The following is a 12186-nucleotide window of genomic DNA, read 5'->3' on the forward strand; positions in this document are numbered from 1 at the left end:
CTAACCGGTGTAGGTACAGCACAGTAGGTATTCCGTCACTGGTCGCGTCCAAATTAAACCGCGTGTTAGCGAGCTCGTCACAAATCGCGTCTTACAGCTGTGAAATAAGTTACATTATTGACGCGTTAGAGTTGACGGCTCATTCCGCTTTGCATTCGAATCACCATATCGTCTTCGAAACTTTTGGCTCATCACTTCATTATAATAAAGTTGTTGTAAGGGCTGTGCTCTGACATGGCATCCGTGGACATCCCGTCGTCCTTAGAACTCCGCTCTCACCATGATGACTTGCCGCAACCTCCAGCGCGCAATAGTAACGCCTCCATGTTAGACAATGAAGATATGGATCTGTTTGACTATGATGCACGGATGGATGACGTTTTCAAGGACGTGGATACAAGGATAAATGTTCCGGCAGAACAGGCATCTACAGCAAAAGAGGAGCAAAATGGCGGACTCGGCATCGACGAAGAGATTAAAGTGGCAAAGAAGAGAAAGCCTCTGCCTAAATTGGATGAGCCTAGGTAACTTACTACTATTCTAGACTTAGTTTTCACCTGGCAAACTATCTCTGACTTTGTGTGTAGACTTCTATCTCAAGCAGGAATCCCAAAACTCCGACGAAAAGCCAAAGACCGCTTGAAATTCAAGGGCAAAGGTCATGAGGTGCGTTTCACTCCTTCAAAACTGGCAGAGCCTAGACTGACTAGAGCCTCGAAGTTCACTGATGTATCCCGCCTCTTGAATTTCTATCAGCTCTGGCTTGACGATTTATTTCCTCGAGCTAAATTTGCAGACGGGCTTGCGATGATCGAGAAACTAGGTCATTCGAAACGGATGCAAACAATGCGACGAGAATGGATTGACGAAAACCGGCAAATTGCAGCACGTCTGGAAGAGGATGCAAGATACGGCGAATCAAACAAAGTGATGGAGAATGCAGAGGAGCGGCGAAGTCAAGGAGAGGGTTCAACACTTAACGAGTCGCAACAACCTCCAACGAGTGAGAGCATCTCCCGGTCTCCGCCGGCACCGGCCGAGCAAGGGACAACAACTCAGAATGGACTATATTCGCTATCCCCAAATGCCCGAGAGAAAGAAGCATTTTTGGCTCCTTCAAATAACAGGGGTAATGATAGCCTGTTCGTCTCCGATGATGAAGGGCCGGATGCGCCTTTACCTGATGAACTTGATGTTCTTCTCGCCGAGCATGCTGATTCTCCAAATCCTGCCGTGGATAAGACTTCGGATAGTGTTGCAGAGCAGCGGTCTGAGAAGAAAGCGGTTCAACCCGAAGATAATTTTGACGATGAAATGGAGGCTATGGCTGAGTTCGGGGGTGCATGGTAATTTTTCTCGACATACCTGGAGTTTGGAGTGGGTTTAGAATGTATGGGTGGTCAAGTTATGCCAGTGCTCGATTTGTAATTGCGATTAGGCTAGGAGATGAATCAGACCAATTTGATTGTAGAAAGTTTACATCGCATAAATCTGTAGAAGACATGAAGCGTGTCGCAACATTGCTGCCAGGTCGAAATTCGCGACATATGACGTGTGGAAGCTCCGCCTCCGTTTTGGCGAATCCCGTTCGCTAGGCTTCTCATGTACGATAAGCTACGGACGAGGGGCATAACATTTGAATTTCCACAAAGCGCTCTACAGAGCGTTAAGATACAATGACCTCCACCCTCATTGACGCGCTTAAACATGTGCAGATTCAAGGGGATGCACTATCAGAACGAGGTTCGGACTATATCGACTCAATATTAGACGAAACACGGCCACGAAAGAAGGCGAAGCAAACATCGAATCACCAAAAAAACGAGCTTCAAGAAGCTCTTCTCGGTCCCACCACGACTTTTGATCCATATTGGCTGAATAAATTGCAGCAGTAAGCGATATAATATGTTTCTTGAAAGAGCTCCTTACTAAATACATGGATCAGGCATTGGCATGTCGATAATAATTACCATGATCTCTTCCAACTGTCCCCCACCCAGACGCGGAGTATCATTCGGTTTGCCAGAGAGGGCTTAGAAGGTCGTGTTACTGGATATAATGAGGTCACAGTTCCTGCGAATAGCGCAACGGCTAAAAACTCCACATCTTTGCTACGCAAACCAGCAAGCCGTGCAAATTTTGTGCGAGGCGCTTCCGGGTTTTTCCCATTTACACCAGGAGGCATTGAGGGTGTGGAAGCCATCAGTGCTGTCGAGGAGCAGCAACTGCAGCTTGATATCAGTGTGAAAGAAGGCAAAAAGTCGCTGGACAAAATCATCAGTTTTACGAACGACGATGGTCTCTTACAAATACCCCCTGGGTTTTCGCGAGGACTGGATTTTACTCAGTCTCGAAATAAGGATGGAGATGAAAAAGACAAGACGCTAGCGGCAATCGTGGATGAGCCAAGTGTACAGCTTGCAACCAAGGCAAACGGCGCGACACCTGAGGGGCATCAAGATTCTGAGAGATTGGACGGAGTTGTCGATACAGTTAATGAAGCGGAGGACGATATCGATTCATTGCTTCCCAGAGAGTTTGCCGCATTCGAGCCACGTGGACAGCTTTCTTTCTCCGCCTCAAAGCGGGTTGGCAAAGAGTGGGCGCACATGGTCGATGTGAATCGGGAAGTCGAAAATTTCAGAGAGCTGGTTCCTGACATGGCACGAGAATGGCCGTTTGAACTTGATACTTTCCAGAAAGAGGCCGTGTATCATTTGGAGAACGGAGACTCGGTCTTTGTCGCCGCGCATACGTCTGCAGGAAAGACAGTCGTCGCCGAGTATGCCATAGCTCTGGCCGCAAAGCATATGACGAAGGCCATATATACTTCTCCGATTAAGGCCTTAAGCAACCAGAAATTCCGAGATTTCCGGCACACTTTCGATGATGTCGGCATCCTGACTGGCGATGTGCAGATTAACCCGGAAGCGAGCTGTCTCATTATGACTACGGAGATTCTGAGAAGCATGCTTTATCGAGGCGCGGACTTAATACGAGACGTTGAATTTGTCATTTTTGATGAGGTGCATTACGTTAATGATTTAGAACGAGGTGTGGTTTGGGAAGAAGTCATTATAATGCTTCCAGAACATGTTACCTTGATCTTGCTATCGGCCACCGTTCCCAATACCTACGAGTTTGCCTCTTGGGTGGGGAGAACAAAGAAGAAAGACATCTATGTCATCTCTACGCCTAAGCGACCAGTCCCACTAGAGCACTATTTGTGGGCAAATAAAGCAATGTATAAGATTGTGGATGCCGACAAGAAGTTCCTGGAGAAGGGTTGGAAGGACGCCAACGATACACTCTCAGGTAGAGACAAGATCAAAACTCCCAGCGCCAACGAGGCGACTGCTGGTAATCGTGGTGGAAGTTCCCAAAGAGGAAGTCGTGGTCAGAGTCAGCGAGGGGGGCCTCAGCAACGAGGTCGCGGACAAGCTTCACGGGGGCCAGGTAATATTGCTCGGACAGGACGGGGAGGAGGACGAACAACAGCTGCTCAAGACCGTAACATTTGGGTACATTTAGTGCAGCACCTGAAAAAGATGGATCTTCTCCCAGCTTGCGTTTTTGTCTTCTCGAAAAAGCGATGTGAGGAGAATGCGGACGCCTTATCAAACCTCGATTATTGCACTGCCTCAGAAAAGAGTGCAATTCATATGATCATTGAAAAGTCAATCGCACGATTGAAACCTGAAGATCGCGTGCTACCCCAGATCCGCCGACTGAGAGAGCTTTTGAGTCGAGGCATTGCCGTGCACCATGGCGGCTTACTGCCCATCGTCAAAGAGCTTGTCGAGATTCTCTTTGCTAAAACGCTGGTCAAGGTGCTCTTTGCCACCGAAACTTTTGCCATGGGTCTTAATTTGCCAACACGCACCGTCGTGTTTTCTGGATTCAGAAAACATGACGGCAGATCGTTTAGGGACTTGCTACCCGGCGAATACACCCAGATGGCAGGTCGTGCGGGTCGTCGCGGTCTTGACTCAGTCGGGTCGGTCATAATTGTTGCTCCAGGAAGCGACGAAGCACCTCCTGCAGGAACGTTGAGACAAATGATTCTGGGTGATCCGACGAAGCTTCGCTCGCAATTCAGACTGACCTACAATATGATTTTGAACCTTCTTCGGGTGGAAGCTTTGAAGATTGAGGAGATGATCAAGCGAAGCTTTAGTGAAAACGCCACTCAAGCCCTTCTTCCTGAACATGAGAAGCAGATGAAATTGTCCGAGGCTGACCTGGCTAAAATCAAGAGGGAACCATGCGAGGTTTGCGATGCAGACTTGGTTGAATGTCACGAGTCCGCAATGGCTTTCAAGCATCTCACCTCAGAGCTTCACCTTGGCCTGTTGGCCTCTCCCGTGGGCAGAAGGATGTTTGCACCTAAGAGACTCGTTGTATATACTAGAGTAAGCTCCCAATTTGCTTCCCCCTTCATTCTGAGCTAACATTTTCTCCAGGACGGAGCTCGTGCGGCAGGAATTTTGCTGCGCGAAGGAATTGGTAAAGGGTTTGCTCCTACTGTCCAAGTCTTGGAACTTGTTGCTCCTCAATCCCGAAGCCCATGCAATCTACTTCCTTACCTTCCAAACTTCAGAGAACTTTTTGCAGACTTGCCAGATTCCGTTCCCATTTCATCATTAACACAGTTCTCGATCCCGCTTAGTGACATAGAGGCGATAACGAGAACAATTCTGAAGGTTGTAAGGATTATAATTTGACACTGAAATAATTACTAACTAGAATACAGGTTGATCTTTCTGGAGTTCTGAGACATGAGCCAGATGCACTTGCTGATATGCAAGAGGAATTGTCAAAGATAATGGGGTCATGGAGCATGCCGGAATGGGACGAGCTAGACTGGGAGCGAATCAAGGACCTCCAGCTTCGGGATGCCATCGATCGGCGACGACATTCCGGCATTTCTGCCCAAGAGCGACTTTCCTTGAGCTGTCCCAATTTCATCAAGCACGTAGGTCTTTCCTCTCGTTGTTCTTCAGTGGCAGGAGCTAAAACAACCTCAGTTCTCGATGCGTCATGATGAATGGCTCGTTACGCAGAACATTTCACATCTACGACAGCTCATGTCGGATCAAAATTTGCAATTGCTGCCAGACTACGAGCAAAGAACTGCAGTCCTTAAGGATTTGGGATTCATCGATGAATATTCAAGAGTGCAATTGAAGGGGAAAGTTGCATGCGAGGTAAGTTTCAGAGCAGGGCTGGTGCTCGAGAATTTGCTTCAATTAACCATCGTCTTAGATCCACTCTGCGGATGAGCTTGTCTTGACCGAGCTCGTCCTCGAAAACGTGCTTGCAGATTACGAGCCAGAAGAGATAGTTGCCCTTTTGTCCGCCTTTGTTTTCCAGGAGAAGACCGATGTTACACCAACCTTGACACCCAGCCTGGAACGGGGCCAGAAAACGATTGTTGAGATCTCGGAAAAGGTCAATGCCTTCCAGACACATCATCAGGTCATCCTGTCGAGCGACGATTCGAACGATTTTGTGAGCCGTCCACGGTTTGGATTGGTAGAGGTGGTCTACGAATGGGCCAGAGGCATGTCTTTTAACCGTATCACGGATCTTACAGACGTCCTCGAGGGCACCATTGTCCGGGTTATTACCCGTCTGGATGAGACATGCCGTGAGGTCAAAAATGCGGCTCGGATCATTGGCGATCCGACACTCTTCACCAAGATGCAAGAGTGTCAGGAGATGATTAAGCGGGACATCACCGCCGTAGCATCGCTATACATGTGAATGGAGCCCAAGGTGCTGAGACGGACTGATTAATTCTGTCTCGGTCACGGGCCTCACGTGGCTTTGTAGATATCGTGGGGTGTTTCGGTGGCTTTAATCGGATCTCAGCCGAAGCGCATCCCCGCACGTGTAAATATTCCCACATGGCATAATGCCACCTTTTTTTTTTTTTTATTGAACAGAAGCGCTTCGGTAAATTTTCAAAGAACAGGGCACAATAGAATTGTTCGCTACCAGGGGGGTTGTCCCTCGTGAGAACGTCCCCAAAAGTGAAACCTACATGTTGCTTATTTATTTATTTATTTTTTTTCCCCTTCCATCATCGTCCATTTGTGGGCGAGCGCAGCACAATTAGCACAGTTAGCACACTCAGCACATCTTACACACTTGGAGAATGAGACAATGGAAAGCTACGGGGAGCATCGATTGTCTCACATTGAAGAGGTGATGCGGTAACTACCGTGAGGTACCTTAGAAGTGGTGTTTGGTGGCAAAAGTGACAAGTGCGGCCAAGGAGAAAAAAAAAAAGAGAGTTAGGTAAGGTAAGGTGAGTTTAGTGAGGGCAGTCAGATTTTCCCAAGGGTCTAGTACTCTCTCTCTCTCTCGCTCTCTGGCTGTCTCTTCCTCTCCTCTCTCGGTCCAGTGGCCCAATCAAGTAATCGTAAATCGAGTCCAACCCTTTGATTAACCAAAGAAAAGCGGGCGCTAAGCCCAATCGCACAACCTTGCCTACCAAGTAATTAGCAAATGCAACAAACTCCAAAAAGTCTTGGTCACTACTGACTACTGCTGCCACATTATTTTGCAGGATATCCTGCTGGGTCTGTCTCCCCCCACTCGACAATATTTGGTCGACTGTCTTGAGCAGGCCGACTGCTGAGAAGACGTCACTTCTGAAAATCTCGAGTCTGGCGAGCAATCGTCTGCTTTTCTAGTCCAACTCCCTTTTTTCCTTTTTCACTTGTCATTTAGAAACGCGCCTTGCGCTTGCCAGGGTGGGGATACGAGATGGATGTTGCTGGCCTCCGCAATCGCATTGAGTCTACGCTCAATGCCAATGCCGACGTGAGACGTCAAGCTGAGCTTGACTTGAAATATGTTCGAATCCCTCTTGACCCACCTCTATCCTCTCGCAGCCGCCCAACTAACCTTTTCGTGTACCATTCCTAGGCCGAAGATAAACCTGGGTTTCTCGATGCGCTCTTGGACATTCTGCAGGCAGAGCAGGTCGAAGGCGTTCGTCTCTCAAGTACGATTCACCAAAAAATCGAAAATGGAAAATCTCAATTTAGAGTGACCCGCTAACATGCTTCCCTTTTAGCTGTCGTATATCTGAAAAATCGCGTGACAAGAGGCTGGTCCCCTCCCGATGAGTATTCGCAGCATAAGCCGATTGCAGAGGAAGAGAAGCTGCGATTCCGCACGAGACTTTTGCCAGCGCTGGCTTCTGCTCAACCAAAAGTCCGCTCCCAACTCATTCCAGTCCTTCAGAAGATCCTTTCCTACGACTTTCCGCAAAAGTGGCCAGACTTTTTGGATATCACCATTCAGCTTCTCACCACCAACGATGCCAACTCAGTATTTGCTGGTCTGCAATGTCTGCTTGCCATCTGCAAAGTGTATAGATTCAAGTCAGGAGAAGTCCGCACAGATCTTGATAAGATCGTCGAGGTCTCGTTCCCGCAGCTCTTGAATATTGGTTCACGACTCGTCGAAGAGACTAGTCTCGAGGCCGGCGAGATGTTGAGAGTTGTCATGAAGACTTATAAACATGCCATTTTCGTCAGTCATGCTCTCTCCCTTGCGAGTCGAAGGAACGACCGCGCTAACGTTGCCAACAGTTTGAGTTGCCGCCTCATCTCCGCGAACAGCAGGCCATGGTGGGCTGGTGCACGCTTTTCCTCCAGGTTGTCGGCAAGGAGCCTCCAGAGTGCTCAATGCTCGAGGATCTGGATGATCGTGAAGCAAATCACTGGTGGAAGTGCAAGAAGTGGGCTTACGCCAATCTCAATAGACTTTTCGTCAGGTAATGCTCTCGAAAGCCTCGACTCCGTTTCAAAAATGCTAAACTAACGGATTCTTCAGATATGGAAACCCTTCCGGCCTCTCTAAGAGCAATGGCGATGAATACAGCCAGGTAGCCAAGACCTTTATCACCAACTTTGCGCCCGAGATCTTGAACGGTTACCTTCAACAAATTGAAAAGTGGGTTGCCAAGACTACTTGGCTGAGCAAGCCTTGCTTGTTCTTCACCCTGACTTTCTTGGACGAATGTGTCAAGCCAAAGGCAATGTGGTCCCACCTTAAGCCTCATCTTGAGACTCTTATTGCGCACCTCGTCTTCCCCGTGCTCTGCCAGAGCGATGAGGACATTGAGCTTTTCGAGACCGACCCTCCAGAGTATCTGCACCGCAAGCTCAACTACTATGAAGAGATTTCCTCGCCAGATGTTGCTGCGACCAACTTCCTCGTCACTCTTGCCAAGAGCCGGAAAAACCACGTGTTTACGCTGCTCAATTTCGTCAACGGAATTGTGAACCGCTACGAATCCGCTCCGGATGACCAGAAGGACCCGCGCGAGAAGGAAGGCGCCTTGAGAATGATTGGCACCCTAGCTGGCGTTATCCTTGGCAAGAAGAGCCCAATTGCGGACCAGGTCGAGTACTTTTTTGTCCGTCACGTCTTCCCCGAGTTCCGGAGTCCTCACGGTTTCCTTCGAGCTCGCGCCTGCGACACGCTCGAAAAGTTTGAGCAGCTTGATTTCAAGGAGCCCAACAACCTTCTCATCATCTACCGCAACATGTTGGAATCCATGGCCGATCCTGAGCTCCCGGTGCGCGTTGCTGCAGCACTCGCCCTTCAGACCCTCATCAGACATGATGTGATCCGGACATCGATGCAGCAGAACATTCCCCAGATTATGCAGCAGCTTCTCAAACTGGCCAACGAGGTGGATGTCGACTCGCTCGCTAACGTGATGGAGCACTTTGTCGAAGTCTTCGCCACCGAGCTCACTCCATTTGCCGTTGCGCTGAGCGAGCAGCTTCGCGATACCTACCTTCGGATCGTCCGCGAGCTCGTCGAGCGCAGCACTCAGAAAGACGACGATGACGATGATGCCTATGGAGATTTCCTTGACGACAAGAGCATCACCGCTCTCGGTGTATTGCAGACCATTGGCACTCTGATTCTGACGCTCGAGAGCACACCCGAGGTCCTTCTTCACCTGGAGACTATTTTGATGCCCGTCATCACGATTACCCTCGAGAGCAAGCTCTACGATCTTTACAACGAGGTATTCGAGATTATTGACAGCTGCACTTTTGCTGCCAAGTCAATTTCGCCCACCATGTGGCAGGCTTTTGAGCTGATCCATAAGACTTTCAAGGCTGGAGCGGAGCTCTACCTCGAGGATATGCTCCCTGCTTTGGAGAACTTTGTCGCTTTCGGTGCGCCAATGTTTGTTCAAAACCAGGCTTACCTGGAGGCTATTGTTGGAATGGTCCTTGATATCTTCCATGACGAAAAGGTTGGCGGTGTGGACAGGATCTGCGGCTGCAAACTTGCCGAGGCCTTGATGCTGAACCTGCGCGGTCACATTGATCAATATGTCCCGACCTTTATTGGTCTTGCCATGAATGTTCTCATTGGCAATGAGCCAAAGGTCAAGTCATATCGCATCCACCTCATGGAGATGGTCATCAATGCTATTTACTACAATCCTCTCCTGGCGTTGAGCTTCTTGGAGTCAAACGGTTGGACCAACAAGTTCTTCAGCCTCTGGTTCTCGAACATCGACAATTTTACAAGAGTTCACGACAAGAAGTTGTCCATCTCGGCAATTGCATCTTTGTTGACCCTCAGAGCCGAGGACGTCCCCGCCAGTGTGCAGCAGGGATGGCCTCGATTGCTGCAAGGTATCGTCCGGCTCTTCCAGACTTTGCCTGCCGCCATTCAAAGTGAGTATTTCTATTTCCTGCTTCTGTTTCAAAATTATGTATTGGCATCAAAACATTTGGCTTACGAAAGCAGACCGGGACGATGTTACCAAGGAAGAGGACTTTAGCCTCGGTGACGACTACGACGAGGATCCTGAAGAGGATTGGGAAGAAGGCGCCGACTGGGCCGTCGAGGGCGAGGAGGTTGAGGATGTTGCTGATGACAGCGCTGCTTATCTTGAGTTCTTGAACGAAGAGGTAAGGGGGAAATCCTCCAAATTGTGGAATCAAAGGTGGCGTTTGCTAATCTCTGACGCGAATCACAGGCTCAGAAATTCGGCTCTCTCGGCGATGACGACGATGACGAGCTCGAGGAGGAAGGCCTCCTCGAAACGCCTTTGGACAAGATCGAGCCCTATGGACTCTTCAAGACTGTCTTGCTGAGTGAGTATTCCATCAATTCTAATGGTTGCCTCAACGATGCTAATCAGAAATGCTTTTGCAGGCCTTCAGCAAGAGCAGCCCCAACTATACGAAAGCATCACCAAGAACCTCAATGTCGAAGAACAGAATGTTCTTCAGGGCGTTGTGCACCAAGCAGACGTTATTGCGACCAACCTTGCCTCTATCAATGGCGGAGTCCAATAAGTTGTCGTGTGCATTCGATCTCCCTCATATGACCTCCATATACCTTTGAAATTTTTTTTCCACTCTACCGTCCAATCTTGAGGAATAAGCAAGCTTGGATTATCCTCTGATTTTCTCGCGCGGGTTCTTGGAACACCCTTTTGCTCGGGGGCACTTAGTCAAATTAGCGCATGAGTCTGTCGGCATAGCATTTGCTTCGTCGTTGGGATGCGTATTTTGATTTCTTCTTTGTCGATATCGTTTCTCAGCACCGCCTTGACACCACTTTTCCCCCTGTTGTTCCTCCCCCCCCCCCCCCCCTTTTTTTTTTTGAAAGTCCTCTTTCTTTTCTTTCTTCAGATGAAATCTTGCATTTGACTTACACGGCGTTATGATGATGACACTCACAACGTATGGAGGGCACCCCTGGACAAAAAGGGTCCGAGGGGATCATAGGATTCGTGCGGCCCTCTCCCTAGTTAGAATTCAGCTTTGTAGAATGAATGGTGTCGAGTAACGGTCTGCTTTTATCAGATCTTGAAGTTTAAAAAAGTTTTTTTTTTCCCTTTCGGTTGTCATAGACCACAAGAATTGAATAATTCATTGAATCGAAGAATCCTCTAAGCTAAACACTTTTGACACATTACATATATTATATGTTGTGCCCGGGAGTCCTCTTGAGACTCAAATGGACGGATCGACCTTTGCCGAATGCGTAGGATCCCCCCAGATTCAGTTTTGCCCCGAGCGAGGCGGCCCCTCCAACTGCCACCCAGAACAGCTGCACCACCCACGCAGATCATCACCTCCAGTAACCCGTCCCATTGCATCGGACCTCACCTCACGCCTTACCTTTTACTGTACCCAGCTCTGTTCCTGCAACATCCCTGGCTTTCTTCGAGGGCTATCCATCCTCTCAATTACAACCCAATTCCAACTTCCATCCTCCGATTTTTCCAAATCCAGCACCAACTCCCAGCTGGCACACCCTTTTGTCTTCTTCTGCCCTTTCTGCCAATTTATAACCTCCGTATATTTCTCTCCGTTGCCTGGAAGAAGCCCCAGCCCCGACACGCGAAGAAAAACAAAATAATACAATAAAAATGCCGACATTCAGCCGCAAAAAGTTCCGCCCGTCTTCCTACGAAAGCACCATCGCCGCACGATACCGCGCCGCTCTGGCGCGGCATCCGTTCCTGCTCTTCGGCCTGCCCTTTGTCGCGACCATGGTGGCCGGTTCGTTCTTCCTCACGCCCGCCACAGCATTGCGGTACGAGAAACACGACCGGCGCGTGCAGCAGGTCGGCAAGGAAGAGGCATTGGGCATTGGCAAGGAACGGAGAAAGGTTGATGTCCATGAGGAATATTATGTGCGTCCCCCGTCCTGTTCTATTCTATTCAATTGTGTCTCCATCCTCTCCTTTCCCCTTCGCTATTCCAACTCCTTTTTCAATCTTTGTTACAGTTGTGGTGAGACATACACGCTGACATACGTCATCGCAAACAGCGCCTCGCAGCTCGAGACTTGGATGATTGGGAGCAGAAGCGCGTGAAGCGCTTACCGGGCGAACATGATGGTGTTTTATAAGCAAAACACCCCGGTGGGCTTGACTTTGACTGCCCTTTGATTTCGACGATTCCCGTTTCCGCTTTGTCCGATCGCGCATGATCGTCTCGATTGTGCCGGCTTCTTTACATTCTTACGATAAACCCGGCGTTGTCCGCGACTGTATATCTTTACCTCCCTGCCTCTCCGAGCTTCAGTCTACGATAACGAGATTCAGCAATGGCTGTGGACGATCCGCGCGAAGAGGGCAAGAACCAGCGTTATATCCTTGTTATTCGTTCCTATTTC

The 12186-nt window shown here is 49.1% G+C and overlaps 4 protein-coding genes across 4 annotated transcripts; all 4 read left to right on the plus strand.

Moving 5' to 3' along the window:
* Positions 1-156: 156 nt before the first annotated feature.
* Positions 157-1471, plus strand: L228DRAFT_247075 (Swi3-domain-containing protein). Its single transcript, XM_018332554.1, has 3 exons — positions 157-524; positions 588-666; positions 721-1471. The coding sequence occupies exons 1-3, from the start codon at positions 235-237 to the stop codon at positions 1348-1350; spliced, it is 999 nt and encodes a 332-aa protein (XP_018188257.1). The 5' UTR covers positions 157-234; the 3' UTR covers positions 1351-1471.
* A 156-nt stretch (positions 1472-1627) lies between these two features.
* Positions 1628-5954, plus strand: L228DRAFT_220334 (antiviral helicase). Its single transcript, XM_018330238.1, has 6 exons — positions 1628-1891; positions 1946-4412; positions 4464-4703; positions 4754-4975; positions 5028-5207; positions 5266-5954. Exons 1-6 carry the CDS (start codon positions 1677-1679, stop codon positions 5764-5766), a joined length of 3825 nt encoding a protein of 1274 aa, XP_018188258.1. The 5' UTR covers positions 1628-1676; the 3' UTR covers positions 5767-5954.
* Positions 5955-6535: 581 nt separating this feature from the next.
* On the plus strand, positions 6536-10663 carry L228DRAFT_229895 (ARM repeat-containing protein). Its single transcript, XM_018330520.1, has 8 exons — positions 6536-6864; positions 6937-7015; positions 7088-7548; positions 7608-7792; positions 7852-9725; positions 9799-9962; positions 10031-10148; positions 10210-10663. The coding sequence occupies exons 1-8, from the start codon at positions 6775-6777 to the stop codon at positions 10350-10352; spliced, it is 3114 nt and encodes a 1037-aa protein (XP_018188259.1). The 5' UTR covers positions 6536-6774; the 3' UTR covers positions 10353-10663.
* Positions 10664-11434: 771 nt separating this feature from the next.
* L228DRAFT_268090 (hypothetical protein) lies at positions 11435-11919 on the plus strand (the record flags this gene model as incomplete). The annotated part of the gene is made up of 2 exons (XM_018335077.1): positions 11435-11701; positions 11839-11919. The coding sequence occupies 2 exons, from the start codon at positions 11435-11437 to the stop codon at positions 11917-11919; spliced, it is 348 nt and encodes a 115-aa protein (XP_018188260.1).
* Positions 11920-12186: the final 267 nt, after the last annotated feature.

Source organism: Xylona heveae, assembly GCF_001619985.1.
Source record: "Xylona heveae TC161 unplaced genomic scaffold L228scaffold_5, whole genome shotgun sequence".
Taxonomy (NCBI): domain Eukaryota; kingdom Fungi; phylum Ascomycota; class Xylonomycetes; order Xylonales; family Xylonaceae; genus Xylona; species Xylona heveae.

What these genes read in the sequence shown, in the direction of transcription:
- L228DRAFT_247075 (XM_018332554.1), top strand. Translation starts at nt 235, where the DNA reads ATGGCATCCGTGGACATCCCGTCGTCCTTAGAACTCCGCTCTCACCAT. An exon ending in CCTAAATTGGATGAGCCTAG is followed by an intron (nt 525 to 587) that starts GTAACTTACTAC and finishes CTTTGTGTGTAG; the next exon opens with ACTTCTATCTCAAGCAGGAA. An exon ending in TCAAGGGCAAAGGTCATGAG is followed by an intron (nt 667 to 720) that starts GTGCGTTTCACT and finishes AGAGCCTCGAAG; the next exon opens with TTCACTGATGTATCCCGCCT.
- L228DRAFT_220334 (XM_018330238.1), top strand. Translation starts at nt 1,677, where the DNA reads ATGACCTCCACCCTCATTGACGCGCTTAAACATGTGCAGATTCAAGGG. An exon ending in TGGCTGAATAAATTGCAGCA is followed by an intron (nt 1,892 to 1,945) that starts GTAAGCGATATA and finishes TACATGGATCAG; the next exon opens with GCATTGGCATGTCGATAATA. An exon ending in GACTCGTTGTATATACTAGA is followed by an intron (nt 4,413 to 4,463) that starts GTAAGCTCCCAA and finishes CATTTTCTCCAG; the next exon opens with GACGGAGCTCGTGCGGCAGG.
- L228DRAFT_229895 (XM_018330520.1), top strand. Translation starts at nt 6,775, where the DNA reads ATGGATGTTGCTGGCCTCCGCAATCGCATTGAGTCTACGCTCAATGCC. An exon ending in CGAAGGCGTTCGTCTCTCAA is followed by an intron (nt 7,016 to 7,087) that starts GTACGATTCACC and finishes CTTCCCTTTTAG; the next exon opens with CTGTCGTATATCTGAAAAAT. An exon ending in TTGAGTTCTTGAACGAAGAG is followed by an intron (nt 9,963 to 10,030) that starts GTAAGGGGGAAA and finishes CGCGAATCACAG; the next exon opens with GCTCAGAAATTCGGCTCTCT.